The sequence below is a fragment of the Staurois parvus genome, unplaced genomic scaffold (genome assembly GCF_062004578.1).
Source record: "Staurois parvus isolate SC_StPar_1 unplaced genomic scaffold, SC_StPar_1.0 ptg000086l, whole genome shotgun sequence".
NCBI lineage: Eukaryota > Metazoa > Chordata > Amphibia > Anura > Ranidae > Staurois > Staurois parvus.
This window is the reverse complement of record NW_028317882.1, coordinates 9,898,577-9,922,749: the sequence shown is the minus strand read 5'-3', so window position 1 is coordinate 9,922,749 and position 24,173 is coordinate 9,898,577. Positions and strand designations below refer to the sequence as shown.

General features: G+C 48.0%; 1 protein-coding gene across 1 annotated transcript in view; it reads right to left on the bottom strand.

Annotated features, from left to right (window-relative positions):
- The window catches only part of PDE4C (phosphodiesterase 4C), a 406,056-nt gene extending 382,137 nt beyond the window's left edge, over nt 1–23,919 (bottom strand). Inside the window, exon 1 of the mRNA XM_089670026.1 lies at nt 23,184–23,919. Coding sequence (XP_089526152.1) covers nt 23,184–23,389 — 206 coding nt within the window. The 5' untranslated portion in view covers nt 23,390–23,919. The remainder of the gene's footprint in view (nt 1–23,183) is intronic.
- Between the last annotated feature and the right edge of the window lie 254 nt (nt 23,920–24,173).

Genomic DNA, 24,173 nt, shown 5'->3' with positions numbered 1-24,173 from the left:
GCCCGGGACCAAGCCCACTGAAATCACGTGTCCTCTACCTGCCCCTGTCCTTTGCTGTTCCCTCACCAAGCGAAGTATCGCATGCTGTGGGCTCAGCCCCACTGTACAGTGAGGAAGAGCTAACAGAGGGCGGTCAGGAACGGGGGGAGACATCGGCCTTTTCAGCAGCCAAGCGAACAAGTACTGGCGAGGAGAGTGGCTCGGTAGCCGGTCTAGAGACAGGTCTGTCTCCTGACCCAGACGCAGCCGAGGGGGCTAGTAGTGAGGCGGAGACCCTACTTGATGATGAGGAGGTTGATCGCACTTGGCAGCCTCGTCGTCATCAGGCAATTTCTTCCGCATCATCAGGAGAAGAGGGTGGCAGCTTGGCAGCGAGCAAAACAGTCGGTGGGTTGCCCAGGAGACAGCAGCAGGGTCGCATCAGTGTCAGTGGAGCCAAACGTCCACGGAGTAGAGCACCAGCTCCACTGCAGCCTACCACCACGGCCAGTAGTGGTGCCGGTGCGCACGGAGGAAGTAGCAGTCAGCCAGTGAAGAGTAGCGGGGGCAAAGTTTCCTACTCGGTGGTGTGGCAATTTTTCCTCAAGCCGCCCGAGGAAGTAAACGTAGCCGTATGTCGACTATGTGGCCAGAAATGCAAGCGTGGCCAGGGGGCCCATGTTGGGACTACAGCGTTGCGTCAGCATATGCAGCGTCACCATTCGGTGGCCTGGGAAAACCGTGATAAACATACGGCGGTTCTGCCTGCCCCAGCCCCCGCTCCATCACCCGCTCCGTTACTTGCTCCGTCACCCGACGTCGTCAATCGCCCTCTATCAGCCAGTCAAGGCTCCAACACCTCTGCTGAGGGGAGTTGTCGCTCATTGGCATCTTCCGCTCGTTCAGATGCTCCTTCTCCTGCTACTCCTCTTCTCGGATTCCGTCAACAGTCTTTCTTGGAATCCGTATCCAAGAGACAACAGTTTGCGAGCACGCACCCGACGGTGCAAAAGCTGAACGTCCTCCTGTCCAAGTTGCTGGTGCTGCAGTCCCTCCCTTTCCAACTGGTGGACTCAGCACCTTTCCGAGAAATGATGGCTTGTGCCGCGCCGCGGTGGAGAGTGCCAAGCCGTCATTTCTTTGCCCAAAAGGCAGTGCCAGCCCTGCATTCACATGTAGAAGAGATGGTGGGCCAGTCTTTGAGCATGTCGGTCTCTGCCAAAGTGCACGGCAGCGCCGACGTGTGGAGCTGTAACTACGGTCAGGGACAGTACATGTCATTTACGGCCCACTGGGTGAACGTGGTGCCGGCACAGCCGCACCAGCAACTTGGACAGGTCACGACGCTTTTGCCTCCACGTTTGCACGTCCTTGGTCCAGCAAGCATGTCCGCCTCTACCACCTCTTTTTCCGCCGTGTCCTCAGCCGCCACCCCCGTGCCAAGTCCCATTACCCGACCGGCATATCACATGTGCAGGGCGCAACGGTGTCACGCTGTGCTGCACCTGGTATGCCTTGGCGAACGTAGTCACACAGGGGAGGAACTGCTGAGTGTAATGAACAGAGAAATCGACAGATGGCTGTCTCCGCGCAAACTAAAAATCGGAACCATGTTGACTGACAACGGAAAGAACATGGTGTCTGCTCTGCGTCAAGGAAGGTTGTGCCATGCGCCATGCATGGCTCACGTGTTCAATCTGGTTGTCAAGCGGTTCCTAAAATCCACCATCCCACTGCAAGACATCCTTAAAATGTCACGTAAACTGTGCATGCATTTCAGCCATTCCTACACCGCAAAGAACACCCTCATTGAGCTGCAGCGGCAGAACGGAATTCCACAGCATCGCCTGATCTGCGACGTTGCAACAAGGTGGAATTCAACCCTACACATGTTAGACCGCCTTTACGAGCAGCGAAAGGCCATCACCGATTTCCTGATGTTACAAGCGGATAAAGGTACTCCCCTGTGTAACTTAGATGTCAGCCATTGGCAGCTCATGCGTGACACCTGCCGCTTGCTCAGGCCCTTTGAGGAGGCCACGCTATTCGTGAGTCGGCAGGACTATGGGATGAACGACGTCATTCCTCTGTTGCACGTCCTGGAACAAATGCTGTTAACAATGGCTGGTCAGGGTGCGGTAGACGTGGCGCACAGATCTCAACGCCACATGACCCCTGTGGGGGCAGGACAGGAAGAAGAGGAGGAGGTAGAGGAGGACATTTGTGCTCAGGAATTATTGAGTGAAATGGGTGGTTTTTCCACTCAGCGGACAGGAGTGGAGGAGCAGGAGCATCTGGTAGAGGAGGAGGAGGAGGAGACAGAGGACCCAGACGCACCGTGGCAGTATGCTGTGGAGATGGAGGCAGGGAGTCCCTCGCATTCCTTGGCACAAATGGCCCATAGCATGCTCGGTTGCTTGCGTAGCGACAGCCGAATAATAACCATCAGACAGAGGGATGACTTTTGGCTGTCCACCTTGTTGGACCCTCGCTACCGGTCCAAAATGGTGGCCTTTTTCACACCTGCTGAGAGGGAGGCCAAAATTACGTACTATAAAAACCACCTATGTAGTCAGTTGGTCTCTGCCTTTGTGCGCCAACGTCCATCCTCAGACACTGTGGGCCCTGTGCGCTCGCGTTCCGCTGGCATGGCAGCAGGGGAGGGGTGGGGTGGTAGGAGCAGTGGCAGCTCCACCAGCAGCGGCTGCCTCAGTCTGCAGTCGATGATGAGTAGCTTTCTTCACCAGCGCAGTGAGGAAACTACTAACCAGCCGCAGCAGCAGCAGCAGCATCAGGTGGACCTGGAGCAGGAGCTCAAACAACAGGCTTGGGCCTACTTGGACAGCACCCTGCCAACCGAGGTAGACAATCCCCTTGACTACTGGGCAACGAAACTTGACCTTTGGCCCCAACTAGCTGAATTTGCCCTTGAAAGGCTGTCATGCCCGGCCAGTAGCGTGGCATCGGAGCGCGTGTTTAGTGCGGCAGGAGGTATTGTAACTCCGCGGAGGACACGACTGTCCACCCAAAGTGTGGAGAGACTCACGTTTGTGAAAATGAATCAGGCGTGGATTAGTCTGGATTTCAAACCACCAGTTCCTGACACAACTGACTAAATCCGCCATGAATCATGCCTCAAACATGTGCCACTTTCAGGTCTCCTCACACTGCTGGTGTGTTTAATTTTTTGACATAGGGTGCTGGCAGATTACGGGCCTCCTATAGCTGCTGCCAGGCCCCTAATCTGCCATAGGCCCCTATATACCGCCTCCTCATGCTGCTGCCAAGTCCAGAGTCTGTCATGGGTCCCTGTATGGCCTCCCATTGCTGCTGTCTCCATCGCCACACTCTGCTGCCATGTGCCACTTTCAGGTCTCTTCACACTGCTGGTGTGTTAAATTTTTTGACGTAGGGTGCAGGCAGATTACGGGCCTCACATAGCTGCTGCCAGGCCCCTAATCTGCCATGGGCCCCTATATACCGCCTCCTCATGCTGCTGCCAAGTCTAGAGTCTGTCATGGGTCCCTGTACGGCCTCCCATTGCTGCTGTCTCCATCGCCACACTCTGCTGCCATGTGCCACTTTCAGGTCTCTTCACACTGCTGGTGTGTTAAATTTTTTGACATAGGGTGCAGGCAGATTACGGGCCTCACATAGCTGCTGCCAGGCCCCTAATCTGCCATGGGCCCCTATATACCGCCTCCTCATGCTGCTGCCAAGTCCAGAGTCTCTCATGGGTCCCTGTACGGCCTCCCATTGCTGCTGTCTCCATCGCCACACTCTGCTGCCATGTGCCACTTTCAGGTCTCCTCACACTGCTGGTGTGTAGAATTTTTTGACATAGGGTGCTGGCAGATTATGGGCCTCCTATAGCTGCTGCCAGGCCCCTAATCTGCCATAGGCCCCTATATACCGCCTCCTCATGCTGCTGCCAGGTCCAGAGTCTCTCATGGGTCCCTGTACGGCCTCCCATTGCTGCTGTCTCCATCGCCACACTCTGCTGCCATGTGCCACTTTCAGGTCTCTTCACACTGCTGGTGTGTTAAATTTTTTGACATAGGGTGCAGGCAGATTACGGGCCTCACATAGCTGCTGCCAGGCCCCTAATCTGCCATGGGCCCCTATATACCGCCTCCTCATGCTGCTGCCAAGTCCAGAGTCTGTCATGGGTCCCTGTATGGCCTCCCATTGCTGCTGTCTCCATCGCCACACTCTGCTGCCATGTGCCACTTTCAGGTCTCTTCACACTGCTGGTGTGTTAAATTTTTTGACATAGGGTGCAGGCAGATTACGGGCCTCACATAGCTGCTGCCAGGCCCCTAATCTGCCATGGGCCCCTATATACCGCCTCCTCATGCTGCTGCCAAGTCCAGAGTCTCTCATGGGTCCCTGTACGGCCTCCCATTGCTGCTGTCTCCATCGCCACACTCTGCTGCCATGTGCCACTTTCAGGTCTCTTCACACTGCTGGTGTGTTAAATTTTTTGACATAGGGTGCAGGCAGATTACGGGCCTCACATAGCTGCTGCCAGGCCCCTAATCTGCCATGGGCCCCTATATACCGCCTCCTCATGCTGCTGCCAAGTCCAGAGTCTGTCATGGGTCCCTGTATGGCCTCCCATTGCTGCTGTCTCCATCGCCACACTCTGCTGCCATGTGCCACTTTCAGGTCTCTTCACACTGCTGGTGTGTTAAATTTTTTGACATAGGGTGCAGGCAGATTACGGGCCTCACATAGCTGCTGCCAGGCCCCTAATCTGCCATGGGCCCCTATATACCGCCTCCTCATGCTGCTGCCAAGTCTAGAGTCTGTCATGGGTCCCTGTACGGCCTCCCATTGCTGCTGTCTCCATCGCCACACTCTGCTGCCATGTGCCACTTTCAGGTCTCCTCACACTGCTGGTGTGTAGAATTTTTTGACATAGGGTGCTGGCAGATTATGGGCCTCCTATAGCTGCTGCCAGGCCCCTAATCTGCCATAGGCCCCTATATACCGCCTCCTCATGCTGCTGCCAGGTCCAGAGTCTCTCATGGGTCCCTGTACGGCCTCCCATTGCTGCTGTCTCCATCGCCACACTCTGCCATGTGCCACTTTCAGGTCTCCTCACACACTGCTGGTGTGTAGAATTTTTTGACATAGGGTGCTGGCAGATTATGGGCCTCCTATAGCTGCTGCCAGGCCCCTAATCTGCCATAGGCCCCTATATACCGCTTCCTCATGCTGCTGCCAGGTCCAGAGTCTCTCATGGGTCCCTGTACGGCCTCCCATTGCTGCTGTCTCCATCGCCACACTCTGCCATGTGCCACTTTCAGGTCTCCTCACACACTGCTGGTGTGTTACATTTTTTGACATAGGGTGCAGGCAGATTACGGGCCTCACATAGCTGCTGCCAGGCCCCTAATCTGCCATGGGCCCCTATATACCGCCTCCTCATGCTGCTGCCAAGTCCAGAGTCTGTCATGGGTCCCTGTATGGCCTCCCATTGCTGCTGTCTCCATCGCCACACTCTGCTGCCATGTGCCACTTTCAGGTCTCTTCACACTGCTGGTGTGTTAAATTTTTTGACATAGGGTGCAGGCAGATTACGGGCCTCACATAGCTGCTGCCAGGCCCCTAATCTGCCATGGGCCCCTATATACCGCCTCCTCATGCTGCTGCCAAGTCCAGAGTCTGTCATGGGTCCCTGTATGGCCTCCCATTGCTGCTGTCTCCATCGCCACACTCTGCTGCCATGTGCCACTTTCAGGTCTCTTCACACTGCTGGTGTGTTAAATTTTTTGACATAGGGTGCAGGCAGATTACGGGCCTCACATAGCTGCTGCCAGGCCCCTAATCTGCCATGGGCCCCTATATACCGCCTCCTCATGCTGCTGCCAAGTCTAGAGTCTGTCATGGGTCCCTGTACGGCCTCCCATTGCTGCTGTCTCCATCGCCACACTCTGCTGCCATGTGCCACTTTCAGGTCTCCTCACACTGCTGGTGTGTAGAATTTTTTGACATAGGGTGCTGGCAGATTATGGGCCTCCTATAGCTGCTGCCAGGCCCCTAATCTGCCATAGGCCCCTATATACCGCCTCCTCATGCTGCTGCCAGGTCCAGAGTCTCTCATGGGTCCCTGTACGGCCTCCCATTGCTGCTGTCTCCATCGCCACACTCTGCCATGTGCCACTTTCAGGTCTCCTCACACACTGCTGGTGTGTAGAATTTTTTGACATAGGGTGCTGGCAGATTATGGGCCTCCTATAGCTGCTGCCAGGCCCCTAATCTGCCATAGGCCCCTATATACCGCTTCCTCATGCTGCTGCCAGGTCCAGAGTCTCTCATGGGTCCCTGTACGGCCTCCCATTGCTGCTGTCTCCATCGCCACACTCTGCCATGTGCCACTTTCAGGTCTCCTCACACACTGCTGGTGTGTTACATTTTTTGACATAGGGTGCAGGCAGATTACGGGCCTCACATAGCTGCTGCCAGGCCCCTAATCTGCCATGGGCCCCTATATACCGCCTCCTCATGCTGCTGCCAAGTCCAGAGTCTGTCATGGGTCCCTGTATGGCCTCCCATTGCTGCTGTCTCCATCGCCACACTCTGCTGCCATGTGCCACTTTCAGGTCTCTTCACACTGCTGGTGTGTTAAATTTTTTGACATAGGGTGCAGGCAGATTACGGGCCTCACATAGCTGCTGCCAGGCCCCTAATCTGCCATGGGCCCCTATATACCGCCTCCTCATGCTGCTGCCAAGTCCAGAGTCTGTCATGGGTCCCTGTATGGCCTCCCATTGCTGCTGTCTCCATCGCCACACTCTGCTGCCATGTGCCACTTTCAGGTCTCTTCACACTGCTGGTGTGTTAAATTTTTTGACATAGGGTGCAGGCAGATTACGGGCCTCACATAGCTGCTGCCAGGCCCCTAATCTGCCATGGGCCCCTATATACCGCCTCCTCATGCTGCTGCCAAGTCTAGAGTCTGTCATGGGTCCCTGTACGGCCTCCCATTGCTGCTGTCTCCATCGCCACACTCTGCTGCCATGTGCCACTTTCAGGTCTCCTCACACTGCTGGTGTGTAGAATTTTTTGACATAGGGTGCTGGCAGATTATGGGCCTCCTATAGCTGCTGCCAGGCCCCTAATCTGCCATAGGCCCCTATATACCGCCTCCTCATGCTGCTGCCAGGTCCAGAGTCTCTCATGGGTCCCTGTACGGCCTCCCATTGCTGCTGTCTCCATCGCCACACTCTGCCATGTGCCACTTTCAGGTCTCCTCACACACTGCTGGTGTGTTACATTTTTTGACATAGGGTGCAGGCAGATTACGGGCCTCACATAGCTGCTGCCAGGCCCCTAATCTGCCATGGGCCCCTATATACCGCCTCCTCATGCTGCTGCCAAGTCCAGAGTCTGTCATGGGTCCCTGTATGGCCTCCCATTGCTGCTGTCTCCATCGCCACACTCTGCTGCCATGTGCCACTTTCAGGTCTCTTCACACTGCTGGTGTGTTAAATTTTTTGACATAGGGTGCAGGCAGATTACGGGCCTCACATAGCTGCTGCCAGGCCCCTAATCTGCCATGGGCCCCTATATACCGCCTCCTCATGCTGCTGCCAAGTCCAGAGTCTGTCATGGGTCCCTGTATGGCCTCCCATTGCTGCTGTCTCCATCGCCACACTCTGCTGCCATGTGCCACTTTCAGGTCTCTTCACACTGCTGGTGTGTTAAATTTTTTGACATAGGGTGCAGGCAGATTACGGGCCTCACATAGCTGCTGCCAGGCCCCTAATCTGCCATGGGCCCCTATATACCGCCTCCTCATGCTGCTGCCAAGTCCAGAGTCTCTCATGGGTCCCTGTACGGCCTCCCATTGCTGCTGTCTCCATCGCCACACTCTGCTGCCATGTGCCACTTTCAGGTCTCTTCACACTGCTGGTGTGTTAAATTTTTTGACATAGGGTGCAGGCAGATTACGGGCCTCACATAGCTGCTGCCAGGCCCCTAATCTGCCATGGGCCCCTATATACCGCCTCCTCATGCTGCTGCCAAGTCCAGAGTCTGTCATGGGTCCCTGTATGGCCTCCCATTGCTGCTGTCTCCATCGCCACACTCTGCTGCCATGTGCCACTTTCAGGTCTCTTCACACTGCTGGTGTGTTAAATTTTTTGACATAGGGTGCAGGCAGATTACGGGCCTCACATAGCTGCTGCCAGGCCCCTAATCTGCCATGGGCCCCTATATACCGCCTCCTCATGCTGCTGCCAAGTCTAGAGTCTGTCATGGGTCCCTGTACGGCCTCCCATTGCTGCTGTCTCCATCGCCACACTCTGCTGCCATGTGCCACTTTCAGGTCTCCTCACACTGCTGGTGTGTAGAATTTTTTGACATAGGGTGCTGGCAGATTATGGGCCTCCTATACAGTTGTGTCCAAAATTATTCAACCCCCAATGCTGTAAAGGGGTTTAGGGACTATAGTGTACATTTGGAATTGTATTCAGAATCAAATCCTACAAGGACGTTGTAACTACCCAAATGCAACTAAAATGACATCAATTGTTTATGTAATACAGTAGTAAATGGTTCTTATGTGGTTTCTTCATTGCCACAATTATTCAACCCCTTAAAGACTACCACTCTGAAGAACAGAGGTTCATACAGGTGCTTTCCATCAGGTATTGAAAACACCTGTGGATGTCACCGAGCAGCAATCAAGCATAATAAGCACCAATTAGGCAGCTTTAAAATGACTGTGATACTCAGCTCCTTCTAGACATTTACTGGTGTGGTTACAAACATGGTGAAGGCAAGAGAATGGTCCAGGAAGACAAGAGAAGAGGTGATTTCTCTTCACAGGAAGGGCAATGGCTATAAGAAGATTGCAAAGATGTTAAACATACCAAGAGACACCTTAGGAAGCATCATTCGCAAATTCAAGGCAAAGGGCACTGTTGAAACGCTACCTGGTCGTGGCAGAAAGAAGATGCTGACTTCGACTGCTGTGCGCTACCTGAAGCGTAGAGTGGAGAGAAGTCCCCGTGTGACTGCTGAGGAACTGAGAAAAGATTTGTCAGATGTGGGTACAGAAGTTTCAGCCCAGACAATAAGACGCACACTGCGTAATGAAGGCCTCCGTGCCAGAACTCCCAGGCGTACCCCCTTGCTGTCTCCAAAGAATAAGAAGAGTCGACTGCAGTATGCCAAAAGCCATGTGGACAAACCACAAAAGTTGTGGGATAGTGTTCTGTGGACTGATGAAACAAAATTAGAACTGTTTGGGCCCATGGATCAACGCTATGTTTGGAGGAGGAAGAACAAGGCCTATGATGAAAAGAACACCTTGCCTACTGTGAAGCATGGTGGAGGGTCAATCATGCTTTGGGGCTGTTTTGCTTCTGCAGGTACAGGGAAGCTTCAGCGTGTGCAAGGTACCATGAATTCTCTTCAGTACCAGGAGATATTGGATGGAAACGTGATGCAGTCCGTCACACACCTGAGGCTTGGGAGACGTTGGACCTTTCAACAGGACAATGATCCCAAGCATACCTCCAAGTCCACTAGAGCATGGTTGCAGAGGAAAGGCTGGAACATTTTGGAGTGGCCATCGCAGTCACCAGACTTAAATCCGATTGAGAACCTCTGGTGGGACTTAAAGAAAGCAGTTGCAGTGCGCAAGCCTAAGAATGTGACTGAACTGGAGGCCTTTGCCCATGAAGAATGGGCGAAGATACCCGTAGATCGCTGCAAGACACTTGTGTCAAGCTATGCTTCACGTTTAAAAGCTGTTATAACTGTAAAAGGATGCTGTACTAAGTACTAAGATTGAATGTCACTTGGGGGTTGAATAAAACTGATAATGCTGTGAGCACAGAAAAGACATTTGTGGTTATTTCATTATAACTGTTATGTTATATTTGTCTGACCTACAAGTGCCTCTTTAATGTAAATGTAAGCAAGATGACTGAATGATCAAAAGCAATGTCAAACTGGCCAAAACACTCAATTTCAGTGGGGGTTGAATAATTTTGGACACAACTGTAGCTGCTGCCAGGCCCCTAATCTGCCATAGGCCCCTATATACCGCCTCCTCATGCTGCTGCCAGGTCCAGAGTCTCTCATGGGTCCCTGTACGGCCTCCCATTGCTGCTGTCTCCATCGCCACACTCTGCCATGTGCCACTTTCAGGTCTCCTCACACACTGCTGGTGTGTTACATTTTTTGACATAGGGTGCAGGCAGATTACGGGCCTCACATAGCTGCTGCCAGGCCCCTAATCTGCCATGGGCCCCTATATACCGCCTCCTCATGCTGCTGCCAAGTCCAGAGTCTGTCATGGGTCCCTGTATGGCCTCCCATTGCTGCTGTCTCCATCGCCACACTCTGCTGCCATGTGCCACTTTCAGGTCTCTTCACACTGCTGGTGTGTTAAATTTTTTGACATAGGGTGCAGGCAGATTACGGGCCTCACATAGCTGCTGCCAGGCCCCTAATCTGCCATGGGCCCCTATATACCGCCTCCTCATGCTGCTGCCAAGTCCAGAGTCTGTCATGGGTCCCTGTATGGCCTCCCATTGCTGCTGTCTCCATCGCCACACTCTGCTGCCATGTGCCACTTTCAGGTCTCTTCACACTGCTGGTGTGTTAAATTTTTTGACATAGGGTGCAGGCAGATTACGGGCCTCACATAGCTGCTGCCAGGCCCCTAATCTGCCATGGGCCCCTATATACCGCCTCCTCATGCTGCTGCCAAGTCCAGAGTCTCTCATGGGTCCCTGTACGGCCTCCCATTGCTGCTGTCTCCATCGCCACACTCTGCTGCCATGTGCCACTTTCAGGTCTCTTCACACTGCTGGTGTGTTAAATTTTTTGACATAGGGTGCAGGCAGATTACGGGCCTCACATAGCTGCTGCCAGGCCCCTAATCTGCCATGGGCCCCTATATACCGCCTCCTCATGCTGCTGCCAAGTCCAGAGTCTGTCATGGGTCCCTGTATGGCCTCCCATTGCTGCTGTCTCCATCGCCACACTCTGCTGCCATGTGCCACTTTCAGGTCTCTTCACACTGCTGGTGTGTTAAATTTTTTGACATAGGGTGCAGGCAGATTACGGGCCTCACATAGCTGCTGCCAGGCCCCTAATCTGCCATGGGCCCCTATATACCGCCTCCTCATGCTGCTGCCAAGTCTAGAGTCTGTCATGGGTCCCTGTACGGCCTCCCATTGCTGCTGTCTCCATCGCCACACTCTGCTGCCATGTGCCACTTTCAGGTCTCCTCACACTGCTGGTGTGTAGAATTTTTTGACATAGGGTGCTGGCAGATTATGGGCCTCCTATAGCTGCTGCCAGGCCCCTAATCTGCCATAGGCCCCTATATACCGCCTCCTCATGCTGCTGCCAGGTCCAGAGTCTCTCATGGGTCCCTGTACGGCCTCCCATTGCTGCTGTCTCCATCGCCACACTCTGCTGCCATGTGCCACTTTCAGGTCTCTTCACACTGCTGGTGTGTTAAATTTTTTGACATAGGGTGCAGGCAGATTACGGGCCTCACATAGCTGCTGCCAGGCCCCTAATCTGCCATGGGCCCCTATATACCGCCTCCTCATGCTGCTGCCAAGTCCAGAGTCTGTCATGGGTCCCTGTATGGCCTCCCATTGCTGCTGTCTCCATCGCCACACTCTGCTGCCATGTGCCACTTTCAGGTCTCTTCACACTGCTGGTGTGTTAAATTTTTTGACATAGGGTGCAGGCAGATTACGGGCCTCACATAGCTGCTGCCAGGCCCCTAATCTGCCATGGGCCCCTATATACCGCCTCCTCATGCTGCTGCCAAGTCCAGAGTCTCTCATGGGTCCCTGTACGGCCTCCCATTGCTGCTGTCTCCATCGCCACACTCTGCTGCCATGTGCCACTTTCAGGTCTCTTCACACTGCTGGTGTGTTAAATTTTTTGACATAGGGTGCAGGCAGATTACGGGCCTCACATAGCTGCTGCCAGGCCCCTAATCTGCCATGGGCCCCTATATACCGCCTCCTCATGCTGCTGCCAAGTCCAGAGTCTGTCATGGGTCCCTGTATGGCCTCCCATTGCTGCTGTCTCCATCGCCACACTCTGCTGCCATGTGCCACTTTCAGGTCTCTTCACACTGCTGGTGTGTTAAATTTTTTGACATAGGGTGCAGGCAGATTACGGGCCTCACATAGCTGCTGCCAGGCCCCTAATCTGCCATGGGCCCCTATATACCGCCTCCTCATGCTGCTGCCAAGTCCAGAGTCTCTCATGGGTCCCTGTACGGCCTCCCATTGCTGCTGTCTCCATCGCCACACTCTGCTGCCATGTGCCACTTTCAGGTCTCTTCACACTGCTGGTGTGTTAAATTTTTTGACATAGGGTGCAGGCAGATTACGGGCCTCACATAGCTGCTGCCAGGCCCCTAATCTGCCATGGGCCCCTATATACCGCCTCCTCATGCTGCTGCCAAGTCCAGAGTCTCTCATGGGTCCCTGTACGGCCTCCCATTGCTGCTGTCTCCATCGCCACACTCTGCTGCCATGTGCCACTTTCAGGTCTCTTCACACTGCTGGTGTGTTAAATTTTTTGACATAGGGTGCAGGCAGATTACGGGCCTCACATAGCTGCTGCCAGGCCCCTAATCTGCCATGGGCCCCTATATACCGCCTCCTCATGCTGCTGCCAAGTCCAGAGTCTGTCATGGGTCCCTGTATGGCCTCCCATTGCTGCTGTCTCCATCGCCACACTCTGCTGCCATGTGCCACTTTCAGGTCTCTTCACACTGCTGGTGTGTTAAATTTTTTGACATAGGGTGCAGGCAGATTACGGGCCTCACATAGCTGCTGCCAGGCCCCTAATCTGCCATGGGCCCCTATATACCGCCTCCTCATGCTGCTGCCAAGTCCAGAGTCTCTCATGGGTCCCTGTACGGCCTCCCATTGCTGCTGTCTCCATCGCCACACTCTGCTGCCATGTGCCACTTTCAGGTCTCTTCACACTGCTGGTGTGTTAAATTTTTTGACATAGGGTGCAGGCAGATTACGGGCCTCACATAGCTGCTGCCAGACATGTAATCTGCCATGGGCCCCCGTACCGACTCCTCATGCTGTGACGTTGCAACAAGGTGGAATTCAACCCTACATATGTTAGACCGCCTTTACGAACAGCTAAAGGCCATCACAGATTTCCTGATGTTAAAAGCGGATAAAGGTACTCCCTGTGTAACTTAGATGTCAGCCATTGGCAGCTCATGTGTGACACCTGCGCTTGCTCAGGCCCTTTGAGGAGGCCACGCTATTCGTGAGTCGGCAGGACTATGGGATGAATGAGGTCAAATCGGCCATGGGCCCCCGTACCGCCTGTTCACGCTGATGCTGGTCCCACAGTGTGACCTGGGTCCCTGTACGGCCTTCCATTGCTTCCACTCTGCCATGTGCCACTTTGAAATCTCCTCACACTCCTGCGGTTGTCCATTTTGTCATAGGTTGCTGGCAGATTACAGGCCTTCCATAGGTGCCACCAAGCCCCATATCGGCCATGGGCCCCCGTACCGCCTGGTCACGCTGCTGCTGGGCCCATAGTGTGACCTGGGTCCCTGTACCGCCTCCCATTGCTCCCACTCTGCCATGTGCCACTTTCAGGTCTCCTCACGCTCCTGCTGGTTTCCATTTTGTCATAGGTTGCTGTATGGCCTCCCATTGCTGCTGCCTCCACCGCCACACTGTGGCTCCAAACACTGGTTTTGGCCCCGTGACTGGCCAAAGGAGTGAAGTGTGCAGTGATTCTAAGATCGACGGCACTCATCTGCATGTCATACTGACAGACAGTATTATTTCTCTTCCCCAGCAGACTCCAAGGGCATTTAAATTAAAGGTACAGTGTTCTGCACTAATATTAAGTCTCTCTGAAGCCTAGAAACACCCTTTTTTAAGTTAAATTCACAGCGAATTTATTCGACTCGAATCGAATATTGTCCACGAATTCGCCGAATCAGTCGAATCGAATTTTTCATTTCTTCGCTCATCTCTAATTATCACTATTTGGATCATTATTGATAGTGGAATGAAACATAACAGTTTTCACCCTAATATTAGTAATAAATGAACACCTGCCCTGTACAGTGATCTTTCTTCACAATAAAACAATTACAATTTGGATTCAGTTAAGAACAAACCATCTCATATTGGCATTTAATGCAATAGTTATATTTCATTACATGTATATTTACCTAGTTATCAGTGATGCCTGACCAGTAATACAAAAGCAAACACTGTTGTAAGCTATGCATCTTAGCTGTCAGGTCTCTCCTTAAGTATACCTTTTCCCTGTGAACTGTAATTTGTAGAGTGCCACAGAAACCTTACAGCGCTAACAACATGTCGCTGGGCTACAATTTTGCCAATTGTTGTGAAAACATTCCACACATGACAAGAGCAGACTAGGCTGCTTTAGTATTGAAAACAAAGAAATCTACAGTTATAGGATATAAAAGTACTGTAAAATATAAAGTTAAATCTGATAATTTGTACATTTTATAGAGGTACAATAATTAGGAATTCTGTTGCATTCTTGGTAGAGGTTGAAGATGCCTTTTTAAATTACAGATGTTAAAATGGGTATAACCACTTAATATTTGACTTTGTAATTATAGAGCACCTCGGCAACTCTTCAGTACCTAATGTCTTTGCACACCCCGTGACCATGACCACCTACTTGTTTATCACACTGATAGCACACCTCACACAGGAATAGAGCAGTTAAACGTACAATTTGTAAGCTTTTTTTCACGAATTAGATTTACTCATCTATAAAATTATGTGCAGGAAGTAATGCTTTGAAGGTAAACGATGCAAGCAAAACATAGAATATATAGATTTTTTTCAAGCAAAAGCTTTGTTTTTGTCTATAACTAGGATGGAATCATGGTACGTGATAAGTGATAGTGGTAAGTGATAGCGCTTAACAGAAATTCTTTGTAACAAGGTGTTAGTGCAGCACAAAATGTCACTAAACAGATTTAGTCGTGTAATGGGATGACACCACGCCTTTTTTCCTATTGTTACCTTCCAAAACTGGTCCTATACTGTGCATTTCCTTTTTGATAGGAGTTACTAAACTCCTATTGGTCACTTGGCAACTCCAGCACTCAGCAAGAGGAGCAGAGCCAGCCACAAGTTCAGGCGCCAGCTCCTCATGCTGCTGCCAGGGCACTGGAATGAGAATAATCCCCAACTCTTTTGAATCCCACAGGACTGTCTCAGAATTTCACCAAAATCCTGACATCCCGCAGGTGCAAGACCTGTTCCTGTGCTGGGAGCTAGAAAGCAGCAAATCTATGATGGCAGAGTGAGAGCCTCCAATAGAAGCAACCAATGATCTGTCTGTGTTCAGCTGATTGATGTGAACATCTACCTAAAACCTAAACAGCGATGACAAGACAGAGTTAAGAGTGCCAAAAATGCACCCCAGAAATGATAAGATAGGAGTTGCTAGTCCAATCTGCAAACCTTATGAGGACAGGTGGGAGGGATTTAATAAGGATGGTGACAGTATTGAGACTTTTCTTGGAAAACTGTGCCTTCTTTCTGCCTGCTCTTCCATGCTCCACATAACCTGCTTCCCTACTGCCCATACACTATATTAACAAAAGTATTGGGATACCCCTCCAAATCATTGGATTCAGGTGTTCCAATTACCTCCATGGCCACAGGTGTATAAAATCAAACACCTAGGCATGCAGACTGCTTCTAAAAACATTTGAGAAAGAATGGGTAGCTCTCAGGAGCTCAGTAAATTCAACTGTGATCCTGTGATAGGTTGCCACCTGTGCAGTAAGTCCATTTGTGAAATTTCCTTGCTACTAAATATTCCATGGTCAATTTTTAGTGGTATTATAACAAAGTGGAAGCAAATGGGAACAACAACAACTCAGCCATGAAGTGGTGGAACATGTAAAATTACAGAGGTCAGCGCATGCTGAAGCACACAGTACGCAGAAGTCGCTAACTGTCTGCAGAGTCAATAGCTAAAGACCTCTAAACATCGTGCGGCCTTCAGATTAGCACAACAACAGTGCAAAGCGTCAGATGCAGTGGAGTAAAGCACGCCACCACTGGACTCTAGAGCAGTAGAGGTGTGTTCTCGAGTGACAAATCATGCTTCTCTGTCTGGCAATCCAATGGATGTGTCTGGGTTTGGCAGTTGCCAGGAGAATGGTACTTGCCTGACTGCACTATGCCAAGTGTAAAGTTTGGTGGAGGAGGGATTATGGTGTGGAGTTGTTTCAGGGGTTGGGCTTGGCCCCTTAGTTCCAGTGAAGGGAACTCTTAAGGTGTCAGCATACCAAGACATTTTGGACAATTTCATGCTCCCAACTTTGTGGTAACAGTTTGGGGATGGCCCCTTCCTGTTCCAACATGACTGCGCACCAGTGCACAAAGGTCCATAAAGACATGAATGAGCGAATTTGGGGTGGAGGCACTTGACTGGCCTGCACATAGTCCTGACCTCAACCTGACATAACACCTTTGGGATGAATTAGAGTGGAAGCTGCGAGCAAGGTCTTCTCATCTGACATCAGTGCCTGACCTCACACCTCTGAAAGAATGGTCAAACATTCCCATAGACAAACTCCTAAACCTTGTTGACAGCCTTCCCAGAGTTGAAGCTGTAATAGCTGCAAAGGGTGGGCCAACCCAATATTGAACTAAGACTGGGATGCCATTAAAGTTCATATGTGTGTAAAGGCAGGCATCTCAATACTATTGGCAATATAGTGTATTTAGTTTGGTCTGCTGCTCTTCACATTGCCCATCTTCTGTACTGAGTCATATGACCAAATCACAATTATGCCTCCACATACTTTCTTGGTTCTTTGCAGTGTCTGTATTTTGCAGCTTAAATGCTGAAAAATTGGCCCTTTATTTTATTAATGCCTGCAACAAGTAAGTTTTACCAGCTCTGTATTATATGTGATATACGAACTGTGGCATATATGTTCAATAAATACAGCAAGTAGACTCTGTTTAACCTTGCCCCTTTAAACTATCCCTAATGTTCAAGGGAATGTAGCCACAGCCACTTTTCACAGTGGAATGCTGTGTGCCCCACATCCTATGCCACTCTCACTTTTAAACATAAAAGCCACCAGAAGAGTCTTCCATTGCACATTCTCTGTGGCTCTGAATGATAAGGTCATTTAATGCAGAATGCAGCAGAGGGTGTGGGTACTGAAAGACCTCCTCTGCCAGCTTCTATGTTTAACAGCAGTGATCTATTGAGCTGTCACAACGGGTCCCATGTTAATGGATGTCTTGGATAAGGTCAACCTCACACAGTGACAATAGTGGCCACCGGAAGAAGTACAGAAACTTCAGGAAGGAATGCAACCACATACAATAGCATGGTACGAGGTGTACATGGAAACTGGTGGGCAGTAAGCAAAGCACGATAAGTGTTCATGTCTCACAGCCAATGTTATTCATTTAGGCCTCATGCACACTGGACATTTTGCAAACTCTCATAGAAGCCTTTCCTCCTGGTAGCAGCATGTTGGCAGAAAAAAATGTATGTAACGCTTTTAGGTGTATTTAGGTGCATTTACAGGTGTCACGCACTTTGGCATTAATTCATTTCATTGGCAAGAATAATAATTCATTCTGGCCATTAAAACTAATTAACACTCAAGTGCTAAACATGCCTAGAGGTAACATGAGTTTAGATGCATTTACATGCATCAAGCATTTTTTCTGACAAAACTCTGCTGCTCCTGGATGCACTGGCAGTGTTTTTTTTCTGCTTCTAAAAGCCCCTGCTACTAAATGTTGATAAGTCTGCGTGCATGGACACCTAGGCTAACATGCTTGGCGATCCCTAGTTGAAGCTGTAAAAATGTCCAGTGTGCATGAGGCCTTTGTATATCATTTAAGGCTGTCACAAGTGGGGAAGGTTTATCACTTAGCAATGAAACATGTATTATGTAAATAAGGGTTTTCCACTTTACTCTGTAATTGCAGTCCATTTGGACTTCTACTTTCCACTTTCCTGTAAAATGTGTCATTGGAAAAATTAGCTTGAAAGGAAAGATGAGAGGACTGTATGGCATTCAGCCTGAAAGCCACACTATCAGATTTCCAGTCTGTTGGGAATGTGAAAATGAACAAAACTAAGTCTACAGAATAGAGGAATCAATGGATTTTATACAATGGTTGCCAGTCAGCACAACAAAAGGTTAAAATAAACAAACAGAACTTAACACGGGACTACACTGCATCTGAGCACTACAAACGAAAATGATGTTTAATTCATTTTTAGTATTGAAAGCAAACCACCCCATCTGCCCATTTCTCCATGTCTTATTTTGCTTAGAAATTCCTTTGAAAAACACCCCACGACATTTCTGCTGTGGCCATCTTGCATAAGGGCAGATGACTCATGTAGTATTTACTTCCTGGAACCCATCTGCCTTAGCTCTGGTATACGGGCAGGTGGGTGTGCTTAGCTGAGAAAACCCCTCCTCCCCTCCTGAAGACTCCTGGGATGTTTGACATTATTTGCCTAGGCATGGAAACCAGGAAGTAACTGGAGAAATGTAAAAAAAAACAATTAAAACAAGTAAATATGATATACTTTTCTATCTATTTACTAGTGCTACCAGAAGAAGGATTCAAAATAGCCAATGTTGACAGAGAGTGAAGTTCTACTTTAACATCAGGGTGAGGGGTATGCACAGAAACATTCCTGGAGAAAAGGATTTTGTAGAACTGTAAAGAGTGAGTATACGACAGTCTATTGTATAGTATGGCTAGCTAGTAATATATCTCTCTTGAACTGTGTAATACGTTTTCATAAGTGTGGAGCCACTTGTTTCGCTCTCATTATCAAGATTTATGAAGGTACAGTTGACTGATTAGGAAATGAGAGAGGCTCAGACTTTTCCTGACTCTATGGGAGGACTAAGAAAAAGAGAAACAAATCAAGGAAGGTCACCTTCATACTGTGTCCATGGCTTCAGAGCTTCCCAGAACAGAGGCCAGATGTTTCATCGTTTGTTCAGAATCCCATTCACACAGCTCAATAGTACTCCCAAAAATACATAATTACTATATTGGTTCCTCCCAGCATTCCATTTTGTATACATCCTGATTAATACAGCCACCTATTGCACCCTAAAGCTATATGCCTACTAGGTTAGAAGGGTGGGCAACTGCTAGTAATAAATATATGGTGTTGCATAGGGACTTTTTTCCCAGGTGCAGGTACTCCCCCCTTCCAAGTCACCACTGGTCTTCATCCTCTACTCAGCTCTGAGCACCATCCCTTGGTTCCACCCCCATCCACCTCCCAGCACTGCCCCTTTTAGAGAATACAGAACCAAATATCATTTTGTGGTGCTAAGTAATTTGCTAAAGTGATTGTAAATGCAAAAAAATAAGAATAATTTATATATATATATATATATATATATATATATATATATATATATATATATAATTTTTTTTTTTATATTTATTTTTTTAATAACAAAAAGGTTTATACTTATTGCATGCTCCTGAATCCCTTTGTCTTCGGTTCCCCGTTGGCGCTTCTGGCTACTCCTCTCCAGTGAGTGCCTCCACAGGAAGCTGCTTGGGGGCACTCGTGCAGGCTCATTCCCAAGCTCCACTGCCTGCATCTATCAACACAGACAGTAGGGCTCAGCCCCACCCCCCACTCTCCTGTCACTGGCTTTGATGGACAGCAGTGGAAGCCAATGGCTCCACCTGTCTCACCAAAGCCTGTACAGACAGGCACAGTGCTGGATCGAATGAAGGCTCAGGTAAGTATAAGGAGTGGGGTGAGATAGGATACTACTACCGAAACATTTTTTAGCTTAATACAAGTAATGCATTAAGGTAAAAAATGTTTAGGCTTTATAACCACTTTAATGATAGGAAGAAAAGTAGTGAAATAGATCCCGTGCAGCCAGCAACAATAGATCCTCCCAGCCACAATAGGCCCCCCAGAAACAATTGATCCATGAAACAAATGACCCCCCACCGAGCTGCAATAGATTCTTCTAGTAGCAATATACACCCCCGCACACACAATAAAATACCCCCCAGCAACAACAGATCTTCAAGCAGCCAGCATCAATAGCTCTCCAGAAGCCAGCAACAATAGATCCCTCCCTTAACGGATCCTTCCCTTAACAGTAGATGCCGTAGATGCCACCCAGCAAGAATCCCCACTAGCGACAACAGATCCCCCACCAGCAACAATAGACATCCACACAGCAATAGATCCCCTCAGTAACAATAGTAACCAAGCAGCCAACAATAGTAGACCCTTCAGCACACCCCATCACCCCTTGTCAGTAATACATTCTGTGCTGCAGGTGCCGGAACTGTATTCCCCCAAGTTCCCACTGAAAAAAGCCTTGGTTTTGCATATATTAAACAACATGGGTACAAATGCTTAACAGGTCATACAATCTTTACAAGGTGAATATTACTCAACAAATGTTAATGGTTATAGAATGGTACCACCTTAAAAAAATGGTACAAAAAAAAAAAAGAGTGTGTCACTATGAAATATCTTCTTCCATGACCACGGGAACATGGGGCTCGTGAACATGGGCAAATGGGTCCAAACAAACCAGAAAAATGCAATACACAATTTAATTGTACAACACGCTGCTTACAAGATAGACCACACTAAAGTGTACATGAACAGTAGCTCACATTTTCCATTTCAACGACAGAGTAGGTAAAGGTTAGAGTCATTGTCAAATTTTACTTGTTGTTTGAGTCTCAGATGGTAAAAGTCAGCCTTCTAATCATCAAGGCTATCATTGTCATTGGGACAGAAAGTACAATGATAGTAAATCCAAAAATGTATGGTTATCACCGCAACAGAAGGCAAGGGGTAATTTCCAGTGGGGACAACTTTTTCACTTCACTTTTAAAAGATTTCCTTCCACTTTCTGTTGTTTTTTGTGGTAAGTGAAAAGAAATCTATCCAGTGGGGAAAACTCACAGGGAATGTAACCATTCCATATTCTAAAGGAAAATAAAAAACAGTTTAGAATATAGATACTCTTTAAATGTACTTGGCCCTTCACAATTTAGCAAACCTAGCTGTTAACCTAAACATCATGCGTTTGTCTATTGTACACAGCTGCAGTGCATTTAAGTTCTGCTCACTATAAGTCTTCATGCACACTGGACGTTTTTACAGCGGCTGTTTTTGGCTTTTGGCATTTTTTTTCTACAGCCAGTAAACTCCTCAAGACATTATCCTATGTGTCTATGCACACAGACTGTAATCAGTAATTTTTTGGCAGGGGCGTTTTTTGGCTGGAAAAAAACCCACAGAGCTAGTGGGTTTCTAGGTGAGTTTTTTAGCTGTAAAAACACTCTAATGCGGCAAACCAATGTTTTTTTGAGCAAAAACAAAAGGGGTTTTTTTTGGTTGAAAAACCACAAAAAAACGCAAACGTGAAAAAATGTAGCAAAATGCCGCTAAAAGCTAATGCAAAAACGCTAAAAAAATGCTGAAAAACTCATTTTTACGTGACTTTACACAGCTAACATTACCAGCATTATTAAAACGCCCAGTGTACATGGAGTCTTACTGAGAACACAAGTTCACAAGGTACTATTTTTGTACTGAGATTTTTATCAGAAGAGGGCACCATCCTTGTAAACAAAGATATGAGACATCCCTGGGAGAAAATATCTCCATGTGCCAACATCCTGATATAAGGATTCATACAAATACTTATTCAATACATACATTGTATATGAATTATACAATTCACACAAGGCTACATAGGCCTTTTCAGGTACCACAACAACTCTAATACAGTCAAAAACATAACATTCAAAAACTTTTAATCATCTCATAAAACCACATTTTTACATCATAAAAACACATTTCTTGCTGATAATTCCATTCATGAGTCAATGATCAGATATCCATAGGAATATTTTTATAAGGTTATAACTTTACATCATTATTATACATATTGTTTTGGATGTTTTCAAAGGGTAACACCTTTTGCTTTATGCATTTCATGAACAATATTCACTTCATCAGGAGAATATTAAAATTGGATTGGTTCATCAGTACGGTATTATAAAAGCATAGTTACGCCACCCGTCTGACTAGTTATAGGGGGTAGATTTACAATAGGTGGGATATTTGAAGAATCCAGAGCACATCTCATAAAAAGGAGTGACTTATCCTCATTAATACAATGCCTATTTATCCTAATGAGGCAGAAGGGATTCAGAGAGATGTTACTCTAGTCCTATAATGTTCTCATGGAGGCACCTCAAATGTAAGTAGCCTGAAGTCGCATCCTAAAGTCAGGGGTGTTGCCAACAAATAGGAAAATAATCTTCTCCTGATGAAATCAACGTTGTTCATGGCACTCCTTGAGCAAAAGGCGTTGGCTTTTGGAAACATCTAACACAATAATATGTATAATAAGGATGATGTAAAGTTATAAATGTTTGAGTATTCCTGTGGGCAATCTGATCATTAAATCATGTAAATGAAATTAGCAGTGAAAAATTTGTTTTTATGATGTAAAAATGTAGTTTTATGAGATAATGAGTATTTCATGGTATTAGAGTTATTCTGGAACAAGAAAAGTCCTATTTAGCCTTGTACTTGTATGGCCCATCCCTGTACTTTGCCTGGTGCACCATCATTTAAACCCAGCAAGTCTGACTGTACTGTATGAAGCCATATGATGAAAACTAATATAAAAAACATACTCTGTATATGTTTGTTTAACCACCAACCAGTCTGTGTAGCATGCAGGTATCCAAAAACAGGTTTACATGTGACACTGCAGCCTACCACCTATAATTTAGTGTTTGTTGCCTAAGGAACCACCAAGCTTCACAAATCTCACATGGGAGGTAAGAGTGCAACTGTGTAACCCTGTGAAAGTTTCAACTTTCAGAAAGCTGAAACTTTCAGGGTGCTACAGCAGCACATTGTGAAGAGGGTCACTTGCAAGTTTAGTGGAGGGAGCTGAGTGTGCTGGGTAGAAAGGCTGAAAAGTAGTTATGTAAACCTGTACAGGTTTCCTTGAAGGCTATGCATTAGCAGATCAAAACACTGCAACGTATAGCAGTGGTTTGCTTTAGAAAAAAAAAGAAATCAGTAGTATAATGACCTCATATTGTCTTGCTGGTAAAACAAGTTTTAAGTATATTTACCAGGGTGCATGTGCAACTGTGAATCGCCTCTGCATACGATTATTCCGGCTCATGAGAAGTTTCCGAAGAAGGAGAGGTGAGTTTCGAGGTGAGTTTCGAGGGGAGCTGATAGGTGAACTTCGGGGAGAACTTCTGGGAGACCCCCTAGGTGAGATGCGGAGAGCATTCCACTGTGGAGGAGAGCCACTCTGTGCTGGAACCTGCATTTTCCTAAGATACAATGCAGATAGCAGAGATATGACTTCTTCCAATCTTTTACAAGAAGTGCAAGGTAACGTATGTAATGAAAGTCAAAAAGCTGTCAGCATACAGGTTCCAGAGCTAGGTTTGTTTCTTATTCCCATGGGTTGTTCATGCACAAATAGTTCAATTTTCCTTCTTAAAACAATTTATGTTTAATGTAGTTCAAATTATTACTTACTAAAATTAGAAATCATGCACCTTTCCCACGAGCTGGGCGGTTTCCTAGTCCAGAAAGTACATGTAGATCTTTACTAGAAGTAGCAGTCCATCTTGATTATCGTGCCATCACATTCTGGTCTTTATGGCAAGCTGCATGTACTACGTGCAAAGAACATGATTCTTATCACACATGCCAGGGCAAATGTCACTTTGCCATGAAAAAAAAATGAAAAGTTTTCAGAAGAAACAATCTGATAGACTTGATTCCCAGAAAATGCATCAACTCAGAAGTGAAGTCTGAAATATATGAAGTTCAGCCTGCACTCTTCCTCTGCTAGACTCATACAGCTGAAAGTAAAGAAAACGGATCCTGTTGTAGTTTGTTTATCCACACTGTCTCCAGCAGTCTCAGCCAATCCTACGTCAGTCACCACTTCTCTTCCCTTCTCATAAACCACAGCACAGGCTGGCAGGACTTTGGGAAGCTCAGAGAGGTCAGCAGGAAATTATATTTGTACGGTAAACTACAAAAAATCACTTAATGTCTAAGGGGTCTATAAAACAACTGTGCGTTTAACACATACAAGA